Source organism: Blennius ocellaris (assembly GCF_963422515.1).
Source record: "Blennius ocellaris genome assembly, chromosome: 18".
Taxonomy (NCBI): domain Eukaryota; kingdom Metazoa; phylum Chordata; class Actinopteri; order Blenniiformes; family Blenniidae; genus Blennius; species Blennius ocellaris.
Window position 1 is genome coordinate 13,450,634 of NC_137667.1, and position 22,502 is coordinate 13,473,135.

General features: G+C 39.1%; 1 protein-coding gene across 2 annotated transcripts in view; it reads right to left on the reverse strand.

The window, feature by feature from the left end:
• Positions 1-357: 357 nt before the first annotated feature.
• scara5 (scavenger receptor class A, member 5 (putative)) overlaps positions 358-22,502 on the reverse strand; it is a 75,958-nt gene continuing 53,813 nt past the window's right edge. Inside the window, exons 11-12 of one of the 2 annotated variants that reach the window (XM_080514152.1) lie at positions 11,859-12,047; positions 358-5,772 (exon numbers count right to left, since the gene is read on the reverse strand). In XM_080514152.1, coding sequence (XP_080370278.1) covers positions 5,645-5,772; positions 11,859-12,047 — 317 coding nt within the window. In that variant the 3' untranslated portion in view covers positions 358-5,644. Of the gene's footprint in view, positions 5,779-11,858; positions 12,048-22,502 lie in introns of both variants that reach the window. The other variant, XM_080514151.1, reaches the window with a different exon arrangement.

The following is a 22,502-nucleotide window of genomic DNA, read 5'->3' on the forward strand; positions in this document are numbered from 1 at the left end:
CCTGTAACTTGCAGCCCCATTCTACTTTGATCTCTCAAATAAAAAGTAATGGACTCTCATCGTCGCAGGTAAGTGAAACCACACTGACAACTGACGCCGGCTTCACCGTCCTCTGTCAGACCACCGGCCATCAGGTGATTATTCAGTCAAACGCCACACCGCTCGCTTCACATGTGGAAACGTTCACGTGTGCGATTACTGTCCGGGGATTGTCCGTCAAAACGCACACGTCTCCATGTGTTTCAGCTCCGCACACGTCCGGGTCAACTTCCTCCCTCTCTCTTCACCTGTTCACATCACAAAGGCGTCTGTTTCTAATACACCTGCAATGATAGCAGGAAAAACAAAAGTCACCCGTTTAAACAAATCTACCATTTTTATTATTTCAGCAGTGCATATGCATCATTTTAGTGGTACAAATCTAAAAAAAAAAATAAAGTAAAAAGCTCTGTATTGTTCTGTGTTTTTTTATTTGTGTTTGGTTTATTTCTGTATGCACCGAGTTAACGCCGCAGCTCTTGTTATGACCAGCACTATGCAAGAATAATAATAGAAAAACAAAACATAAACATGGATACACAGATGTGATAGGAGCCTTCGTCTCAAAGGAGCAAATATTGTTCAAACAATACATTAAAAACCCAAACACATTAAAGAAAATAAAAACGGTCATGGAAAGTCAGCACAGAAAAGCCAGTACATCTAAGTGACCAAGTGCACTTCTTCTGCAATGTGCTCTCACTTTCAAAGATTCTTTTCTTCTCTCTCTACATTTTAAAAGACCAAGTATTCAAGGCATTTGATCCCAGGAGGCCGAAGCTCACACGTGAGGTGAGAGGAGCCTCCAGCCAATCAGGAAATCACGTCACAACTGTTTCATCAGAAAAGCTGCAACTCAGAAGGAACAATCGGTGGAAAACACATGAACATGAAAGACTGAAGGTGACGCTGGTGATGGATGAGCCAGTGTTCATCAAAACAAACAAACAAATGTTGGCAGTCTGCCAGATAGCTCGCTGTTTTAATACAGGGTGGCTTAATGATTAACTGGTAAATGACAAAGTTCACACTTATGAATTGGAAAATAAAAATACAAACGTGTAAAAGTAAATTGCATCAATAATGACATGAAAAAAAAAAGACTTAATCTTAGTTGTCTGAGCCGAAGACATATTTTTTGTTATTTATCAGCAGATTTCCGAGTGGTAGGCATGTTTACTGTTTGTTGTGGCCATTTATCAGCTGCAGCGACACAGAAACACTTTCCTCAAAGAAAACTTATTACATTCCACATTTCAATACAGTTTTTTAATCCCGAGCAACACAACACATTATTTTCCCACGACTGTTTGCCAGTGCGAAGCAATTTTCCACACAACGCGATTTGCTTTTCAAAGGAGATGACACATTCGCAGAACACAGACATACAGATGGGGTTTGTTGTGTTTTCTTTGGCTGTTGTTTTATAACGCAAGTGTGAACACTGTGGCCTGAGAGCTGAATGTGACGTCTGTGCAAGATAAACAAACTATCTGACTGAACCCGAGGCCACGTCAGTCAAGAATGTGTGTGTTTGTGTGTGTATATTTATCTAAAGCAGTGAGCTGCTGTCATTATGATTGCTAATTGACAATAGAAGGCAACATTTGGGAGAATTATCACTAAACTAAACTGTTTTAATGACTGCTGTAAAGTGATTTAGTCACTGCCAGCTGGTGTATTTTACTTTTTTTTTTTTTTATTTATTTTTTAAATCTCTTCCTGTGCAGAATGAGGCACTTCTACATGTCCTGCAGCCTGGATATAAAAGGAATTGAATAAATCTGCTGCATTTCAATATTGAATTTTAGAAGATTCATGCATTTGTTTTTAAAAACAAAGCTTTACAGCTTTTCCTGTATATGATTATAAAATGTGCATTTGACAAGCATCATCAGACATGGACAAAAGTATATTGCTATTATTAATTCATGGGTGATTATGTTTAGTGTACAAAGTTTAAAAATTATATATAAAAATAAGTCTGTATCAGTGCATAAAAGTATTTTATTTCTTATTAACCAACAGTTAAAAAAAAACCGTAAGGATGTCTTTGCAAGGAAATCTGATAAAGTCTTCATATTATTATGAGTTGATTAAAGTGGCAATCTGTCAGAACACTGATGTGTCTGATCATGTGTAACGTTCAGCTTACCGGCATAAACTGTTTAAATTATTCAGAGAAATGTGAGAAATACTTCTTAAAATACCCAACTGGAAATGAAAGAAACAACACTAACTGCCTCTTGATATCCAAAAAGGTGTCATTGACTTATTGCAGGAAAAATGTTCAAATAAAACATGTGACCCAGTAAACCTTCCCCCGCTAATGTCACGAATTAGGTTTCTCACCTCATATTTCCCTTCCACAAAACTCTCCATTTCCTTTATTTTGTTATCCTCTGTGGTCGAGTTGTGGTTTAAAACAAGCCCCGACAAAAACCAAGGCACTTTACCAGGAAGAAAAAGTCACTTTTGGCTGAACCGACATGAAGTTCATCTCCAAAACAAGTTTATTTTTTATTTTTTCACCATTTTGTTTCAACATGGAAATTAGTTCTTCGAAGCTAATCTCATTTTGATTCATTTTTAACAATAACAGAAATTTAACTCGACAAAAGACATCTTACAGATTATATCAGGAAATAGAAAATTTCTTGAGCCATTAAAAAAGTGCACTAAAAATGTTTCATATACAAAACATGGCTGCATGTTTCAGTCCAACTTGCGCAGTTCTTCTGCAAGATTTATTTGAAGGAACAGTTTTGAAAAAAAAAAAAAAAAATTAATAACAGCTATAGGGATAAAAAAAAAAGTCCCTCGGAGAGCTATATTATAAAAAAACATTTACGAAAAGTCTTTCATGGTGGGTGTTGCACTGGGATTAATTCTGAAACAATCCAGTTTTTGACACTAAATACTAACTTGTCACTGTAAATCAGGGTACAGGACAATCATCCATACAGCCATCTGTTTACACTCATCTGCTCTTTTTCATCATCTCTTCATCTGTCAGCTGGAGAGCCACTCACATCTTTGCATTTAAGTCTTCTTTTTCTTTTTTTTTTTTACAAATCTAAGCCCTGCAATGCTTTTCCTGCCGGCGGGGAAGGGCTCCAGCCTGCTGTGATCTCAGGTCGGAAGAAAGCGTCCTGTATCCAGTACTTTGTACACATTTAGGAGGTTGTGAAACAAATGCAGCAGAACAATAGCACTTTCAAAAATACAAAGCTTAAATTTGAGTTTTTTCATCATATAACATAATGTAAAGTAGTGAAGGAACATCAGCATTTCGGTATTTGGCTTCCAAAAGCATTTTTTCCCCTTCTTAAGTAAAGGGTTCCTGAAGGGTTTTAAAGGAACCCTGCAGGGATATTGTTCCAGATATCTTGACAAATAGACCACAAGTCTTCTGTGGACATCAGCTTGATGAAATCGCGCTGTCCGGAGGACACAGAGTGATTTCATCATTGAGATAGATCCTCTGAGGGGCCCCGCTATCACTTCCAGGACCTTCTTCACACTGAAGGCACTTCTTGATGACATTGGCTGTATCTTTGAGGTTTGTTGATAAGAACATTTGAACATTATCAGACGCCTTCCTGAGGGTAACATGATGGATGTGTGGCCTTTTAGCCCACAAGAAAAACTATCCGAGGAAACTATATCACAGTTTAACTGATGAATATTGTTTCTTCTTGTTTTTCCAACATCTCTATTCTACAACTTGTCACAGAACAAGGAATTTAGAGCCGAGTCATCAATTTGCTGATTGGACCTGCCGCTTGTTTTATCTAGAACTGAGGCTGAGGACAGAAAAACAAAATTATATCAATGATACCTCAGGGAGTTCTGATAATGGCATAAATGAAGTGTTTTGTAAATGTTTTTTTTTTAGAATAACATTATTGAGCTTGGCAGCAGCACAACCGATTTCACATTTCACAAGAAGAAGAAAAAAGTTTTCTCCAAACAAAACTAAAAATCCAAAAAGCTTTCAGTTGATCCAAATGGTAAAAAGCCAGTTGTCACCTAAAGGCAAAATATGGCATCGTTTGAACTTTTTGACTTCAATGTGCTTTAATATTTTACATTACTTAACTTTTGTCGTTTCTCAAAATCACGCTTCTGCAGTGCATTCTGGCCTGGTTGTGTACGAGTTGAATTAATCACATGTTACTTTACTCCTTTACTTTGCCAAAAGCCATTTGATTTAAAATGGTAGCCTCTTGATTGTTTTCTCCACTATTGAGTAACTCTGATATCATTTCAGCCATCAGTTGTCACTGGGCCAGAACTCACAATGGTGCCTTGTGTGGTAAAACATAGCAATTCAAAAACATTGGATATGTCTGTCACAATGTATTTTAGACATACTAAAAATAAGTCCAAACAGCCAAAGTTGTTTTAACATCAGGAAGACATTGACAATGTTGCACTTCAGAGGATTAAAGGTTTAACTTAAATTGGAAGTCAGAGCCTTTTGCTCAGCTCGCATTTTAAAAAATCCCCCAAAACATCTAGATATATATGATGGTTGCATCCTTCCTCTTGAAAGGGTCAAATAATAAAGAGGACTGGCTTCCCAAAAGTGTTTGGCAACATTTCTGATGTGTAGAGTTTTAAAAGTAAGAATTCGTTTTAGAACCATGTAGATCTGAGAGAAACGGTGGTTCAGTGTCATGCTGGAAGACACAGCTTGGAAAAGCTTGGACAACCTGCTGGTCCCTGATTTTAATCGGTCTATGAATGACGTGGGTCAGTTTTAAATGTATTAGCAGGACAGGAAGACTGAGGCAAACACAAATGGAAAAAAAAAATGCTGCATCTAATTTGTGAAAAAGGTTTGCAAATGTTTTGTCAAACATACTGAACTGGGTCATCACATCCAAAAACGTAATTCTTCAATCTCGGAAATAAATTGATTATTAAAAAAAAAATCAATCAACATAGTTTTGTGACCTTGTTTTAACATGCAAATTCCCAGAAAATGACGTGCTTGGAAATGTGGTGTTATATATGATAAGGCAACAACGTATGTTTAGCAAAAGCCGTTCGTACATAATACTATGAAGAGCAGCTGCCTGTGAATGGAAAATCAGTTCGTCAGCTCCTTTAAATGCTTTTTGAGCTCACTTCAAAACGGAAACGATGCTCTGGGTTTATAAGGCTGTGGAATTAGCAATCCCTCCCAGACACAAGGTCCAAAGTGGGACTCAAACGTCACCTCAGTTCTCTTAAGGTTGACCTTTGTGGAAGACAGGTGAGCTCAAGTATACAGCCTGATGGAGGGCACCATTTTGTAATAATCCTCCAGCATACAAACTCATACTGTGTAGTAATGAGGTTCTGGTTGCTCCACGATGCAGTCTTATGGCTGAAATAGTCACGTTTAGTCACAAACTTAAAAAAAAACAAAAAAAACAAAAACAAAAGAAAGATGCAGATTAAGTTCAGGCACAATGTGAGCGCATCTCAGATGAGGCAGCACTTTTCTGCAGGTAAATAAGCAACGTATGCCGAGCTGACAGTCCCGGTACTGACGGCAGAACGTTTACCACCTCATCGACGTTAAAGGCAGGACGTGAGCAGAGCATCGGGAGCTTCAGGCGGCGCAGGTCACGCCGGCGTCCTCCACGTGGCCACAGTTGGTTTTGCCCCAGCCGGAAAACTTGCACTGGTGGATGGTGTCCTCAGTCCCTGCACATGCAACGTCATCCATCCAGATCAGACCTGTACCTGCACACAGCGAGGGAGAAAGAAAATTAGCGTATATAAATCAGAAAACGAGCGCATTATCTTCACACATCTCTTTTCCTTTCTCTATGATTTACGAGATTTGTTTTGTTCACGCTGTGTCTGTTGCAATGAGAGTTCATGAACTCCAATCACTGAAAATATGTTCGAAGATTATGGGAGAAAACAACTGTTATCAAGTTTCCTTCATTATTATAGATGAAACTTCGAACAAAAAAACAGTTGATTTGGAAGGAATAACTTCACATCTGGGCACCAACGGAGGCTGTTCCAGCGCTGTGGTTTCTCTGTTGAGCTCAGTCATGCATCAGTCTCTTTCTTATACATGTGCACAGTGAAAAACGACGCAAGTGCAGCCAAACACAACGAAACATGTTGAAACTGTTTGGGAGTTTAACATGCAGCTGAAGTTTGGAAGCGCTGCATGCAGTTTAAAAGATCATAAGCTATGACTGAATGAACAGAATGTATAACGTCAACATTAGGATTGTTAAAAAGACGTTTTCTCAGAGGGTTTTTGATCAAACAGCTGGTGAGCAGAGCTTTTGGCAGAATTGTTTTTTTGTTTTATTTTTAATAATCAGATTCCTGTTCGTACAAAATCATAGGTGGCTTCAAACATATCAGTTAGGAAATAGTTAATGATGATTGTTGGCGACAGTACTTGGACAGATGGACAGGGACGAGGTGGAGAATTGAACCTGTAACCTTCAGACTGGGAGACGACCTCTCTACCAACAGAACCATAGCCGCCCATTAAGTGGCCACTATAACGCAATCCAGCAAAATACCAACAATTAGACATGATGTGACTAAAATGAGATCTAAAACAACTATACAACAATAGGTGGAGAGAAGAGAAAGACAAAGTGATAAAGACAAAAAAAGACACATCACAAAAATAAGCAAAAAACACAAATTGTTCTAAGTTTCACTTCATTGATACGTCACGTAGTCATAAATATATTGAAAAAGTTAATCAAATCAGAGTGTGGTGTAATTTTAAAGTTAACTGTGTGAGTTTCACTCTTGACACGTGAGAGATATAAAAGCTCTGCTTTATATATATTATCATACAGTTCGTCGATGCATTTTATCCAGCATTTGGATTAAGTGGCGTTAATCACTATGCATGGTGGATTTTATCTCCGTGAGGTAAAATAATAATGCAGACATTCCCCACAAATCACACTGTAAATGCAACTAAAATAAGAAATGAAAATCTCAGAAATAAAACGCATATAATGGGCACAGGAAATGTTAACAAAGTGGCACAAAGACATGAAATAAATATCAGCAGGAGTGAAATGACGAGAATAGATATTAATAAACCTTATATCTGTGATCTATTTTTAGCTGGAGATGTTCAGGCCGGATGTTTTGATTTGGCCCACGGTGCTTGTGTCTCAGCAGCACGGTGGTAAAACTGTTCTCTATTGACTCTGCGCTTTCAAAGACTTCCAACATGATCAATAAAAACAGACTGACTGAAATCCATCAGTTGCCTGGTGAACAAATGTTTTTTCTGGAAATCAAACTGTCTATTTATTTCGGGTTTGTGTTGGAAATACATGAAACAAGTGTTTCATGGACCCAAACAGATTCCTGAAAGATGTTTGATGAACCATGCAAAAAAAATAAAGTTGCTTCCAAAAACTCTTGCTGGGAGCATGTCCGCTAGCTCGCCTCTGCACTGTGTGCTTCATGTTGTGTTGTTGCATTAAAATTTGTTCAAAAGAAGGAAGCTTTTGTGTATTTTTTTTCCCCACAAACCTCTGTGTTGAGATAAACCACGACTCTTGGCTTCATAGAAGAGCCACAGAGTTAAATACAAGTGTCTGCTGTGTTTAAATGACTCTCTCTCACTGCAGGCTCCCGGAATAATGCTGACTTTTGTCTTTTTATTTGACACAACAAATAACCCAATATAGTTTTGAAGACTTTATGTCACCACTCGACACATAATCTAAAATAAACTGAAGTCTGTCATGGAGTCAGTTAACATCAAGGTTACTTTTCTGGGCTGTAAAATCTGCATAATACAGTCCAAACCATATTGTAATTAGATACTTAACTCTAACCCCAAATCAATATATCAAAAATGATTTAACTGGAAAGTGATTAAATAAATTGGTGTGAGTAATGGGAGAGAAAGAGCAAGTATCCAAAGGGTTAAAAAAATGGTTTGAGTTTGGTAAAACTGAGGGCAAACACAGTCTCCCATGATTATTGACTATAATGGACATGCAAAACAACGCGTTGAGATCCGAAGTGAGGCAACGAAACAACCAAAAACGGGTAAAAAGAAAAACCACGTGGAAAACAAATAGATCACCCGAGTGATGCAAAAATACACCAAGGTGGTAAACGAGAACCACACAGACCAATACTGACCACTAAGAGATGGAAATGAGCCCGAAAAGATGTGAAAAGGCCACAAACGTGAAATAAAAGAAAGAACAAAATACCATAGAGATTTAAAGTGACCACACAGACGCTAAACTACCACAAAATAAAATGAAATGAGCTGAATAGGAGACAACGTCAGATGACATAGAAAAGAAATACAACTATAAAAACAAGTGACCACAGAATGTTGCTAATGTCCAAAGAACTCAAAAACGACCACTACCAAACGGCCGCTAAACGACAGAAATTGACCACAAGTACCCACAGACATGCAAAACTTATTGCCCATAAAATGAAGAAATGGACAAATAGGTTGTGGACATATTTGTGAAATGTGATCGTAAAATTGCTTCGGAGGCCGACGTCCAGACAAAACCAACATAGTTTTATCGTCACTCCGGTCCGATTTTACAATTTAACTTAAAGATGAAGAAAAACTGGCTGCGGCACTCTTGACATCTTGAAACAGCAACACGCTTGCACACGCGGCGGCGGCGCTCTGGACAAGAATAAGATATACACGGGGGAATGTGCACATGTGCCTGCAGCGATCGTAACCTCCAGTGTTGTTGCACATGATATGCTCTGCTGCGGAGGGTTGGGTTCTGATGGACGTGGTCCTTTAAAACCGGCTATTCTGGATCACGAGCACACTTTTACGGCCCCGTTTGCAGGGCCGTGTAACATCCTCGCTCCAACTTTATGACACCTCTCACAAATAAATCTTAAGTCACCGTGTGAGACTTCAGGGGGAAAACCTGAGTGTCCTTCACTTACAGAGAGATTTATAGGACTGCTGCTGTCCTCGGATAATCAATCAAACTCTATTAAAGACCAATTTTTAGCCGCAAGTGAAATATTTGGCAAGTTTCCTTTACCCAACTTTAAAAAAAACCCCCAAAAAACAAGCATTTTAAGCTCCAACGTGCCGTTAATGTTACATATTCAAATCGCGACAATGCGTAACATTCATGATTTGCAATACACAAAATGTTGGAAGGTGTCATATGGTGTTGGATGAAGTGATTATGTTGCAGTACAGACTAGATAACTTCGTCGACCATCGAAGGCACGGCTCCAGGACAAGACAAGTGAGCGGCTGAAAGCACAAGCTGGATGGACGACATGAGTATGTGAAACAATATGGAAGTAAAACAAACAAAAAAAATAAATAAACATCAACTGGTTGGTAATGACTCAGACGATGTCCAGGATTCAAACACCAGTGACAGAGGGTCTCAGGTTTTGTCAGTATTCTATTAACGCCCTCATCTGTTCATGTTGCCATGGTGATGCTCTGTCATAATGGCGTCGTATGAGAATGGGAGAGACATTTTCTGTTGGGCGCACAATCAATTCAGTGCTTATTTCACTGCACCTTCATGATACTTTCGTGGCGCGTTATTACACCATGTTGGCATGGTTCCATTGCACATTTTGGACATTTAACGTAAAATGGAAATGGACTATATTTCAATGTGAAACGCATTTTTTATAAAATGGAGCAACAGGACTTAACAGAGTGCATCTATATATCATGACCCTAGCAGGAATGATCAGCACCTAAAAGGGAATTTATCCCATTCAGAGAATTTCTGAGCAATAAATTGCACATTTTGTATGCCTCTGGTCAGTTGTATACTATTTGCGGGGCGCAGCGGCAGCCTCCAGGTTGGAGTAGTTGGATCAAAATAGAAAGATTTGATGGCCTGGCAGGAGATTCTGGTGGGCAAAGTCAAATCCATTGCTTGTTCTCCATAACTAATCGCCATCGCTGTGTGGTCCTTTGTGCAAGACTTTTTTTTTTTATATATAAAAGGCAGATAGTACTGTCTAACCTAAATTAGGATTAAGAGGAGATTTTTTTTTGTCAACTTCAATAAAGATGTGGATGAGGGAATTGTTGCATCACTGAATCCGGTTTGTCATCAAAGTTATAATACTGAACCTCCAGCCATGCAGACACCAGTCGTCCCCGTCACATATGCAGGACGTGCTTTGTGTCTTCTTGCTTGTATTCCATATTCTCACAGACTCCGGACGTCCCACTGTTTTTCCAATGACTTTACAATAATCCTGCTTCATTCTTTGTGAAGCAAGACGTTTCATGGGTTGTCCAGAAACTGCTGCAGGGAACATTAATAGAAAAAAAACTACATCCATCTGGTTACTTAGCAACAGTTTATCCTCAAATAGACTTTTTCATTTTTTTTTTTTAACTGTGAACAGATTTATGACAGAAGATCCAGTAACCTTTGTTTCATTGAGTTCAAATCAAGTTCTGACTTTCTATGTTTAGCCACAGACTCAAGCTGCAGCATAATGCTCAGAGTTGAAAAGTTTGGTCAAACCAAACCAGACCAGTTTTAACAAAACTTGGACTTATTGCAAACTTCAGTATTCTGTTTTATCAAATTCTCTCAATATCTTTTGAGGAAACTGTTTTTCTCCAAGAGCGCTTGACTGAACAGAAGTTGTAAATATTCACATTTGATCACATTATATGAAGGTAACACGGACGACGTAACCACAGCACTAAAAATATGCAGCCGTTGGACTATATGCAAATGTATCAGTGACCTGCATGTTGACCAACAGACAATCATACAGTCTGACAAACATTTAAACTGCAACTCTCTAAGATATAAATTATATGTTTGGTTTTAGATCAGCCTTGTTTTATGGAATGAAGTTTGTGAATGAATGAATTGTTCTGCAACAGTATGTTCTTGGTTTGAGTGTGAGAAGACTTTATAAACTGAAGAAAACAAATCAAAAACTACAGGACTCATCTGAAAAAAACCCCAATAAGAAGTAGATTCCAGATTGTTTAACATTTAATCTAGCCGTGATGTTAGTCACTGCCATCGTCTCCAGGTCGTCCTCTGGGACAAAAGCGTGATTCCCCCAACTTTCCAGACCCGCTGGTTACAGCCCTGCCTGGACGGGGGCTCTGGGTGATGCAAGCTGGAGTAGTGAATGAAATAAAGTGGACAGAGGGCAAGAAAAAGAGTGTGACTGATATAACCTCTGAGACTCCATCTTGACGACATCTGGCTCAAACGATTTTTCCCTATAAAATTAAGATATTAATCTCCGAGGCATTGCAAAGCTCTGCTCAAATGGTACCACACCGCCGCTACAAGAGAGCAGAGTTTGTAAAAACCTGAACCACTTCCATCAATAAAATCTGACCGGGAGATTGTGATGCGAGTGAATTGAGATGTTCTTTCTCACAGGAAAAAATTCGACCATGACGACATTCATTTCTTTATGTTTGCAACAAGTGTGCTTTTCCTTCACAGTTGGATGTATTAGTCATTTCCACTGTGTGTTTCATGAATTAACTGACATAGATTGAAAACAGATAAACGGATCAGTTATGATCATTAACAGGGGAAGTGGACGGACACTGATAATCTCTTTGTCATGCCGTCACTCTTACAACCCATCAAATTGACAACAATGGAGAGTTTATCAGCTCTGCTCTACATTCTGGAAAGAGTCTCGTTTCAGTTTTCTTTACATGTTCAAATCCAGTTTAAATCTCAAACGTCAGTGAGCACAACCTCGCAGCCTGATCCCACACTGGGAACCACTGAATTTCACATACCGGTTAAAGCATCGCTTCCATACACTCAAATATTCCATACCTTGTCCAAAACGTCCAGTCTTGTGAACGTCAAGAGCCCCTTGGTATCCCAGCATCCGACAAACGACATCCCCATCCTTTTTATCCCAGACGTCGTCGCACACCGTCCCCCAGCGATTCTCGTGGAAAACCTCCACCCGGCCTTCATGACGGCCCGATCCGTTGACCAGCCGCACCAGCGTCTCCTCCACTGCAACACACACGGGAAAACAACCACACTTTAACACAATGATCTGTGTACGCTGTTAATAAATACATTGGCATAAACATGTTGTTTGTTTCAACTCTCTAAAACAAATCATTTTTCATGAATCCAGTCTTGGCAACAGTACGACATTAAAGATGCTCTGGCCTCCCCACTGTGCACATAATTTTTTTGACAGTGTTTATGAGAGAAGCTCAGGGAATTTAATGAATCTGAAAACAATCTGAAAATCTCTCGAAAGGATTGAATTTTTCTCTCAACCAGTGGAATCCTTGGTTGACTGAACATGAACATTAAATAAAATCACCGTAAGGACCTCAGATAAAACCCTCCTCATAGAATTACAGGTCTGAAATTGGGTTTCTCAGTGTCTGCAGATCTTAACAACCTGGCAATAATCTCATGCTCGGACGGTTTGCAGGTTTTCAAAATCCATAACTTGTTTCTCTGGAATTTTACTGTGCGTCTGTGAGCATTTTACCCCAAAACTTTAGTGGAAATCAAGCAACAGCTGTAAATGAAATTCAGAAGAGGAAAGGAGAAATGCAGATTAGAAATAACAGCATTTTAATGAGGTGAGGCTCTGCCCACAGGTTGAAGTGTCCCGGGGCAAGAGGCTGAACCCCGAGTTTATCCCAGTGATGTGCGAGCACGTTGCACGATGGTCGTCAGTGAATGATTGTAGACGTCGATGGCTGAATGTGAATGACCAGTGGGAGTTCAACCAGTAAGATTGTGATATAACCAAAGAACATTTACAACATGCAATGGAGGGAGGTTGGTCAAGTACATGAATGTCTTTCCATGGTTGCATGGTTTTCCTGTGCATGGGTGACTTTTCTACGGGAACTCTGGTTTTCTCTCACGGCTCTAATATCAAACATTTGAGGGTAATTCGGTGAGTCGAATTTGCTCTGTGATGAACTGTCGTCTTGTTTGGTGTGTAAGGCAGACCTGGAATCAGCTTGTGTCCCTTGTGGCCATAAGTCTGCTAAACTGGTGGAGAAGATGTGGAGGAATTGAAATGGATGCAAAATGAAAGGTTCTTGCTGGTTGCCATCATTTTAAAGACAGCTGACCAATGCATCAGTGGATGATCTTGTTGACCAAACTTACAAGAAATAAACACAACCAAACTCCAAACAAATGCAAGTATGTACAAGTACAGGCTGCTGTAGGTCTCTGAGGGAAAATTGGAGTTGCATTTTTGTCCCTCATTTACAAAAACTACAGATCAGTTAACTAAAAATAAAAGCTAAACCTAGAATTACCAGTTCACTTCTGACCAACCGTAAGTGTGCAAATTAGATGCACCACAAAAAGAAGGACGTTCATTGTGAATACTGTGTGGGATGACCCACTTTGGTAGATAAGGGAGGTAACAACAACAACAACCTACTTTTAAGTAACTTCCCAGCGGTATAATCACAAAGCTGTGTGTGTATGTTTATTCGCAGCCACTTCACGAATCAGAATTTGATCTCGTATTGCTGAAAGCATGCGGCAGCTGTAACTCGTATAATCTACTTGATGTATCGCTTCTCAGTGGGCAGCAGGGAAATGAGGAGATAAATACACACATGCACTGCACGCTCAGTATTACACATTTCTATAGCGCTCATCATTGTTAGGACTGTTGACAAAGTGCTGGAGAGTAAAGTCAGTCACATTATCTCAACAGGATATTAGTCTCATCAGACCATCATAAATCTGAACTGTGTAGTATTTAACTCTCATTACACGGTCAACTGCTTTGCACCCATTGGCCCATCGTCATTTAATATCGACCATAACATTACACATTATCTACTGCTCATATTTGTATACCATCCCTTGAGTATTGACCAGTAAATTAAATCCAGAAACGAGATACAAGATCAACCTTTCAGCTGAAATAAAGGACAGTCAGGACTGATCCAGCAACACGTGCTTAGTCATGAACAAGAGATGAGTAATTGAATATTCAATTACCTCAAACAGATGTTGAAACATTTTTTTTGTTCGCTCGTTAAATTCAAAACAGCCACTCCAAAGTTTTTCCTACAGTTACTACGCAGTTAGGTTTAAAACTGCAACACCCTACAAATTGGCGTGATGCATCAGAGTGATGAATAGATTTTATGATCCAGCAGTACTTCTGTAAAGAGCTGTTTACCTTCCAAATGTCCTCGAATGTGCTCCTACAACAGCATTAAAAAAGATTTTCCCAGAATGGATGCCTGCTGAATATTAACTCCCTGTACCTGGTTTCCTTCAGCCACAGTGCGGCCTGGTGCTTCAAGCCAGCTTCTCTTTGTGAAGACGGCAAAACACCGATGAATAATCAAGTCATAGTTCAAGATGGTGACTTTGGTTGAGAAAATAGCGACAGCAGAATCGAGAAGTTCGATCCAGCAGACTTGGAGGTGGACTCCTTTTTTTTCTGTGTGTCTGAATGTTCTCCCTGTGTGTTTACGAGAGTCGTCCCCAAGCCTCCTTCGTCAGTCCAAAGTCAAAATAGTGTCAGTAAATTGTCCATTTTGTGTGTGTGTGTGTGTGTGTGTGTGTGTGTGTGTGTGTGTCTGTGTGTGTGTGTGTGTGTGTGTGTGTGTGTGTGTGTGTGTGTGTGTTAGATGGACTCTGACGTACTGCAGATCTGCCAGGGTGTACTTACAGTACAACGGTATGTTGATCTGCCATTTGTTTGTTTTTTGGGGTCATTTCTGAGTTTGCATATGTTCCCTGAACATGTGTATATTTTTGTAAGGGCACTCTGTTTTCCATCTACAGTTTTCTAAGTTGTCTGTAGCTGTAAATATGAGTGGGATTATCTGCGTCTGTTTGCCCTGCGATGAACCGTTAACCTGAGCAGGGTGCAACCTGCCTTCACACATAATTTGCTGGACCCTGAAGTGAATGAAGCGGTATAGAAGATGGATGGATGGAACTTAACGGCCGTCTTTGAGCCCAAAACTCAGATCATTTGTTCCATTTTATTGCTGCAAACTGAAACTGCACTACGAGATGTACTTGAATGCACTGGGGACAAAGATAAATGTACTTAAAATACATTTTAAAAAAAACACATTTGAGCTGCGTGTGATATTATGAAATTATTAAAGGTTCCATTTTATGTCTGGTTCTCCGAAAGTTCTCCGTTTTTTTTCTTTTTTCCACACTTAAAGGCACCTGGACATTAAACACATTTCAACAGATCAACTTTCTTACATTTGTGAAAACTGTAACTGTGTCTCAAAGTCTCTTTACACAGTTGTCCAAGTCAAACTTTAGAATGCCACTTCAGAAAAGAAAACGTGCTCAACCAGAAAAATGTCAGAGATGACCTTGCAGATTTATTTGTCACCACAGGAAATGGGGAAAAAAATTTGAAAATAATCCCAGACATACCCCCATTTGTCATAAACCAACTGGATGTTTGTGCCAACAAGAGAGACTGCACAAGAAAGCAACTAATAAATCAGATATTTATTCAATGTAAAACAGACAGAACAAACTGTAACCACAAACAGATTATTTGGCGGAGAGTGCCAAACATGTGGACCAGCTTATAAACAGCCTGGATCTGAAAGTCCGCAACCTTTTTTCACTAAATTAGCAGTTTTTCGAAATTTCTCACCACGTAAAACTTGTGCAGAGCTGCAAAGAAATAATATATAGGCAAGCTTCAAAATGGCAATACAGCTCATAGTGGTGAGCAGGTTAGTTACATGAGCTGAGAAAACTCCCACATCTCTCTCTCGCTCTCTCTCTCTCTCTCTCTCTCTCTCTCTCTCTCTCTCTATATATATATATATATATATATTTATTTATTTTTTTGTTTGTTTTTTTTGTTTTTGTTTTTTGTTTTGTTTTGTTTTGTTTTGTTTTGCTTTGTTCGTCATACAGCTAATTTACATCTTTTGTAAGTACTTGCATACAAACACAAAATGTAAAATGTACTTAAAAATACTTCATAGCAATTATGCATGCAAGCTAACTAACAAGAGTTATCTACTTAATGCAACAACCTGCAGTCAAATTGTATAATTTATATACACACACACACACACACACACACACACACACACACACACACACACACACACACACACACACACACACACACACATATATACTACATTCTTTTCATCTTTTTGTGCACAGCTGAATAAATCAGAATCATGAATCTTTCCCTCCTCCACTCAGTATTCATCAAGTCCTCATTCTTCTCTTTGAAAAGTGCCCCAGGCTCTTCACTGTGCAAATGAGAGACTCGGGGGAGAGACAGGAGGGTAAAGACTCTGGATAGAGGCAGCACATGTCGACTTAATCAGAACCATACATTCAAAGTTCATAGACGCATATTTCTGGCATGAATGCCCGGACAGCAACATGGCTGAGTAATGCTTAAACGCGTCCTTTACGGTTCCTGTACGCTTGGTTTATGTTGCCAGACTTTTTTGTGCAGATCCGGTAAACACATGAAAAATGTGAACTCTATGCTGAGACGCATCAAGTGCTCCAATCAAGGCAAAGTATTTCTGTGTGGTGAGTCAAAACTCAACATCTGACCACTGTGAGTGTTCAGCAGCAACGTTTTGAGTCAAACTGATGATTTTTCATGATTGGAAAAAACAAGAAGAATGTATTGTTTTTTTTTGTTTTTTTAATAAACTGATCAATCCATCACACTGTTGATTACATTTTTAGACGGTAAAACCACTTACTGAGATCAAGGAAACCATCATGGATTACACCACTTTAGATACAGTATATACTTGACTACTTGTTGGCATGGTAACAATTAGAGATGTGTTTAAAGTTGTTACACAGTTCCCGTTTCAATAGATTTAGTAGATTCGAATTTTGTTTCTGCAATTCACTGTTACTTTTCTTTTATCATGTAGCTTGGCCTCCATGAGTAGTAACTCTTGGTAGTAAGTGATTGGTTCCTCCTCCTCCTGCTTACTTATAGAGGTGATAAAAACCAACCAGTGAAATGTGCTAAAAGAATCATACACTTAGTGGGGTTTTTTTTTGTGATTAGTGACGTTTATATAAGAGTGGACATGGTCATCAATGATACTTTAGTAGGCTGTGGCATTTTTCATTGATACTCAATTGAAATATGCCTTCAAGCAGCTTCTTTTCCATTTGTTTTCAATTTGTTATTTGATATAACAAAATGCAATAAAGCATGATTGGCAGTCGCTCTCGATGAAGAAGTCTCCATCGATCGAGTCAGGCCAACAGAATAGAATGGAACAAACTTTTCACAGTGTGTACCACCTGAGGAAAGGTCGAGCTCTCCTAGTACAGTATAACCATTACTGACCTGAACAGGCAGTAGCAGAGGCGTCAGCTAATACTGTAGCTATGGACATATAGAGGGATCTTGCTTACCACCAGCTTGAGAATCACAGGAATAGAATAATGTGTCGTGGGACCTTGACGGCATGGATTCAACAATGTTCCAACCTGTTAAATCTCATACAAACTGAAGTTTGTTCAAAGGATCGGCCTTTGATATGTGGCGTCTCATTTCTAAGGGTTAGGGTTAGTCCCCTCCATCTTTGAACACTGGGATGAAGAAGTAGAAATGGACCATGTAAAATACAGTTTGCGGCTCGACACTGAAGTATAATATCCACATTGTTTCATCAACCGTGTTCGCACTTCTTGTGTGCTTCCCTGGTTCAGACCAAAGTAGAAAAAAAAAGCACTTTTGCAATCAGGTCTGGTTTGCTTTATGCACACTGGCAGTTCTAACATCACACCAAAAGGTGTAAACAAAACACACGCATGACATAACTTTCACAGCAATTGCGATGGAATCTTTACCAGCTATGAACTCACCGACAGCCTGTAAAATGTAGAAAGAAGTTGAAACAGCGACAGGAACTATTTAAATGCAAACACGAGGTGCTTTGAGAGTCTATCACATTCTGTTTTTATAAATCTCCAGCTCTTTGGTCCAACTGTGTTCAGTACTGAACTGAACCAACAGATTTAATTTTCATACTACAACCGACGTTTGAAGTGGACTTGCTTTGCTTTAGTTTAGTGTACAGCAGGCTCTACATGGCAGCTTTCACACTTCCATGCTAATGCAGCAATCATACCAAAGTTTGTTTTGTCCAAACAGATGCAACATGTGTGAAACCACCCAGATTTTGCGCATTTCAAATGAATAATATGATTGATCACAGGACCCATATGGTTTTGTAAATGTTTATCTTGAATTGGAGCAAAAAAGGAAAAGGTACCTTTCAAAATTACAATTGACAACATTTATGGTGGCAGAGATCTTTGTGAGTTTCATGATCTGCTACTGAATTAGATCATGAGAACTGGAGTGGATGAGAATCCACAGGGGAACGGAAAGCTTAACAGAATTCACTGAGGGCTAAGTTGTTTGGCAAAACTCGCAGTTTCACTCTCATCAGTGGCCTTGTTTGATACAACAAAATATAAACATATTGCAATGAAGCAATATCGACATAAATGAAAACTGAAAACAAATTTAGGAACAAGCAAATAAATAGGCCTTCAGAATCTGCTTTCAACTAAAACCTAACACAATAATGTAATCTGGAGTTTTAACTTGTAGTGACACACAGAGTAAAGTCAGCAATCGAAGTAAATGTTTCTATTAGTGATGATACAAAACATCATGCATCCCTAAAGCCCGGTAGCTACGACATTCAGCCAACATAAAATCGAAGCTCTGGACAGTATTGACATTGAAAGCTGTGTACCTTTTTCTGTAAAAGTGGGGAAATTACTGTGGGTTTTATGAGATATAGTGACTGTTTGTGTTCAGTGAGAAGTGGTCGAACGAGGTCCAAGTGTTGGTGAGCACCCAGGTGGTTCAAACCTTGGAGGCCAGCGAGGCTGCAACCAGAATGTGAAGAAGGCCAGATCATGGGGAGATTTCATATTACTAATGTTTATCTGGCAGGCAGGAAGAGCCTGGATCGGTCCGGACTGGATGGCCTCAGGACAAAATTTAAGTAGCTCCAGCTGTTCCTCAGAATGCAGATGTTGTTGTCCTTCATAGCCTGTTTTATTCTTCTGACTTACTTTAACTCACGATGCTTTTTTTTTTTTTTTTGTTCCACTTCTTACATTTTACTAAATATCTCTGCCTCTTAGTTTATCTGGCCCTGAACAATATAAAATCCTATACTTACTAGTTCTCATTCATTATTATTATCGAAAACCTCCCAACAATTCTGGTAAGACAAAACCATACCGTATTAAAAGACTTCAGTGTTTTCTTGACTTGGCGCACACAATTAGATTAAACTTCACAGTCGGAGAGCCGCGCTGTTTTCCAGCATCATGTAATTAGATCCAGTAAATATAAACTGTACCTAAACTAAAAAGCTTGAATTGAGAAAAAAAGGAAGGAGGAAATAAATAAATATCGTACGTTCCTGTATCCAGGATGCAGTGTTGCAGAGTTACACTAAACAGGGCTTAGATCTTGGTTTCAGATGGACTTACACATAAAAAAAATTAAATAATAACACCAGTGTTTTCTCATGAGGTCAAGTTCCAGGAAGGAAGTACATTTCTCATTAGAGTCAGTAAACCAAATTCATTTTTATTCTGCTAAGGTACAGAGGAAAAACAGCCTGTCACACATTAAACCCACTTCACTTCGACTCCCGAGATCAACTATCAAGTTGCCAGATGGTATCTCTCTTGTAATATGTCCGCTGTCAAAAGAAAATTACTTGGAAGTTTGCAGTGTGGCCTCACGATAAAAGGCAAACTGAGTGTTTCTTTACGTAGCCATGGGAAAATGTCTTCCAAGAACAATAATTGGGAAATTGTCGGACATTACCCTTTGTTAATGTTTGACATTTCCAGTCCCTTCGTCTTGAAAATCAAATCATGCAGTAAGGTCCACGAACGTCTAATAAATCGCTTTTCGCTGAGTTTATAGCCGACAGAACACGTAAAGCCTGAAATCAATCAGGTGCTTTAATACAATAGCTGAGATCATTACACCGTCCTGCCAACGAGCTTGTAACCTGCATTATTGAGTGTTATTCTGTAAGCGTTAAAGAAAGGACCATTTACTGCACCGCATTCGATTGAACGGTTACAGATAATGAGCAGATTTGGTTCAGGACTGGTTATATATCGCCTGAAAGTGTTTCGCACATGAGATTATTCTGCTAAAGAATTTCTGTGTTGGCATAATTTGGTGGACAAAACTCAAATAAGCTCAAGCTCCACCGTACAACACTGTTATATTCATGCAACACATAATTAGATTCAACACTACATACAATAAAAAGCTTGAGCTACAAATATATGAGATGTAATTCCTCTTTCTGTTACTGCAATTGAATGTTGGACATTTTTACAGCCTTTATTACAAAAAGTCAAAAACGTTGAGATCATTAACATCCATTATATGCCTGAAAACTGAATTCTGGTGGATGCAAAAATATATATCCAGTAATAAATCATTGTGGTACATTTAGTGTGTGATCATTACCAGCTGACTGACAGAATTGAGAATTACTTTTAAAGCTGAGGAACAAATAAACTGCGACATTAGTAGGTTTCAAATTACTCGACATGTATGAGTTACAGTGGTAGTGATTTCATTGACGTTGTATTGCAGTGGTATGAAAAGATGTGTGGACATTATCAGCTTTCAGAGGCGAGAAATGTAATGAAAAACTACATTCACTCAAACTGTAACAAATCCTCAGTCTTGAAACTTTTTTTTTTAAATTAAGGATACATTTTCTGTCGTCATCGAAGACAACTAACGAATTCAGGCTTTTGTTTCTTCTCCCATGAAGGTTCCAAATGACTGATACACTGGGCATCGCTTTTATATTGGTTTATGTTCCTGCAAAGGCAATCTGAGTATCATTTCTGAGTTGTGATATTCACAGCAAATACCTTGAGAGGGTTTTCAAACAGCTGGCTCTTCGCAGATGGAGGAGGTTCAAAACCTCTGCGATGCTTTTGAAACTAAACTTCTTCAAACGTAAATCTGTTCTCTGTTAAACTTCTCCTGACTGAGGTGTAACTTTTGATCCCAACTGTAGGAATGCTACATCACTGTCCTCGAGAGGAGTTACAAGTTTTAACTTTTATTACCGACATTTACCCAAAACATTCTGCATTGTGGTATTGTGAATGAGCAGAATGAAAACTCATTTTAACATAACTAGATGAGATAAAAACACTAATAACCTCATGAATATGTATGTAAAGGCATAACTGGACAGAACAGAAGAAAACGACGTCTGTGACTTTGACAACCATTAGACTGAGGACATGTTTCCAACTCATTGTTTTCAAATGTCCTTGCTTCTGCTTTTGTACTTTAACTTGAGTAAACACAGTTTTCTTCATATTGGTTTACTTCTACCAGATTATTGTGCCTTTGAATCATTTATATTCAAAATATTTAACATTTTTGAAAGTAAACATGGAAAAGACTTAACACGTATATTTTCATGTTAGTCCAGAGGCAACAGAATAAATCATCCTTTCTTTACGTCTGCGGCTCAAACACCTACAATGTCTGCATCTGGGCTGCATTTGTGTTATAATGGAGAAATGTTCATCCATGCTGTCGAGGCTTTCAAACAGAACCAAAGCATTTCATCCTGCCAGTGACTTAAGACCTTGAGCAGCAGGTCCATTCGGTGTTAACGCCCAACATGTGTGGATGACGGCTCACCGTTCTGCTTAAAAGGTTATACAGGTATGGACTGTGGCTTTGAAGTTGGCCTCAGGAGGTTTGTGACACAGAAATGTATGACGCCGAGGTGGGATATTCCTCACGGCGAACAGCATGTGGGCGACTTTGTCGCTGCCAAACATCAAACGTGCACGTCTTGAAATGACGCGAGGAAAGAAGCAACCGCTGATGGTGCAGCAATGGACAAAGAAACCAGGGTTTCATGTGGTTGTGACATCAAGACTATTTGATCTGAACCCCGTCCCATGATTCATCACAGTCCTGATTATGTAACTAAAGAAGGGCATTGGTGGTTAAAAAGAATGAAATGTGTAGTGTTTGGTATCCGTCCATCCATCTTCTACGTCGCTTTAACCTGTTCAGGGTGGCGGGCCTCTGGAGCCGATGCCAGCGCCCCTGCCCTCGCCCATAGTTTTGGATTAATATTAATGCTTTTTTCTTTTTATCTAACCCCACCATGGTGGTTTTGTACAAAGTTTCAGTTTTCCACCACACAGCACATGCTCACATATGATAACTTTCAAGTCCTTTTGATGTACGTGAAGACATGTGGCTCTTCATCATGTGTCGGAAATTGCAAGATTACACAGAAAAGGAAAGCAGATCTACGGATCCTTTAAACTTCCCTCAGCTCTTTTGGGCAGGATATCAGGTGAGCCAAAGATGTATGAAGCCCATAAAGTCATCAGCTCATAAATTTGGGTTCTTTTATTGCTGCT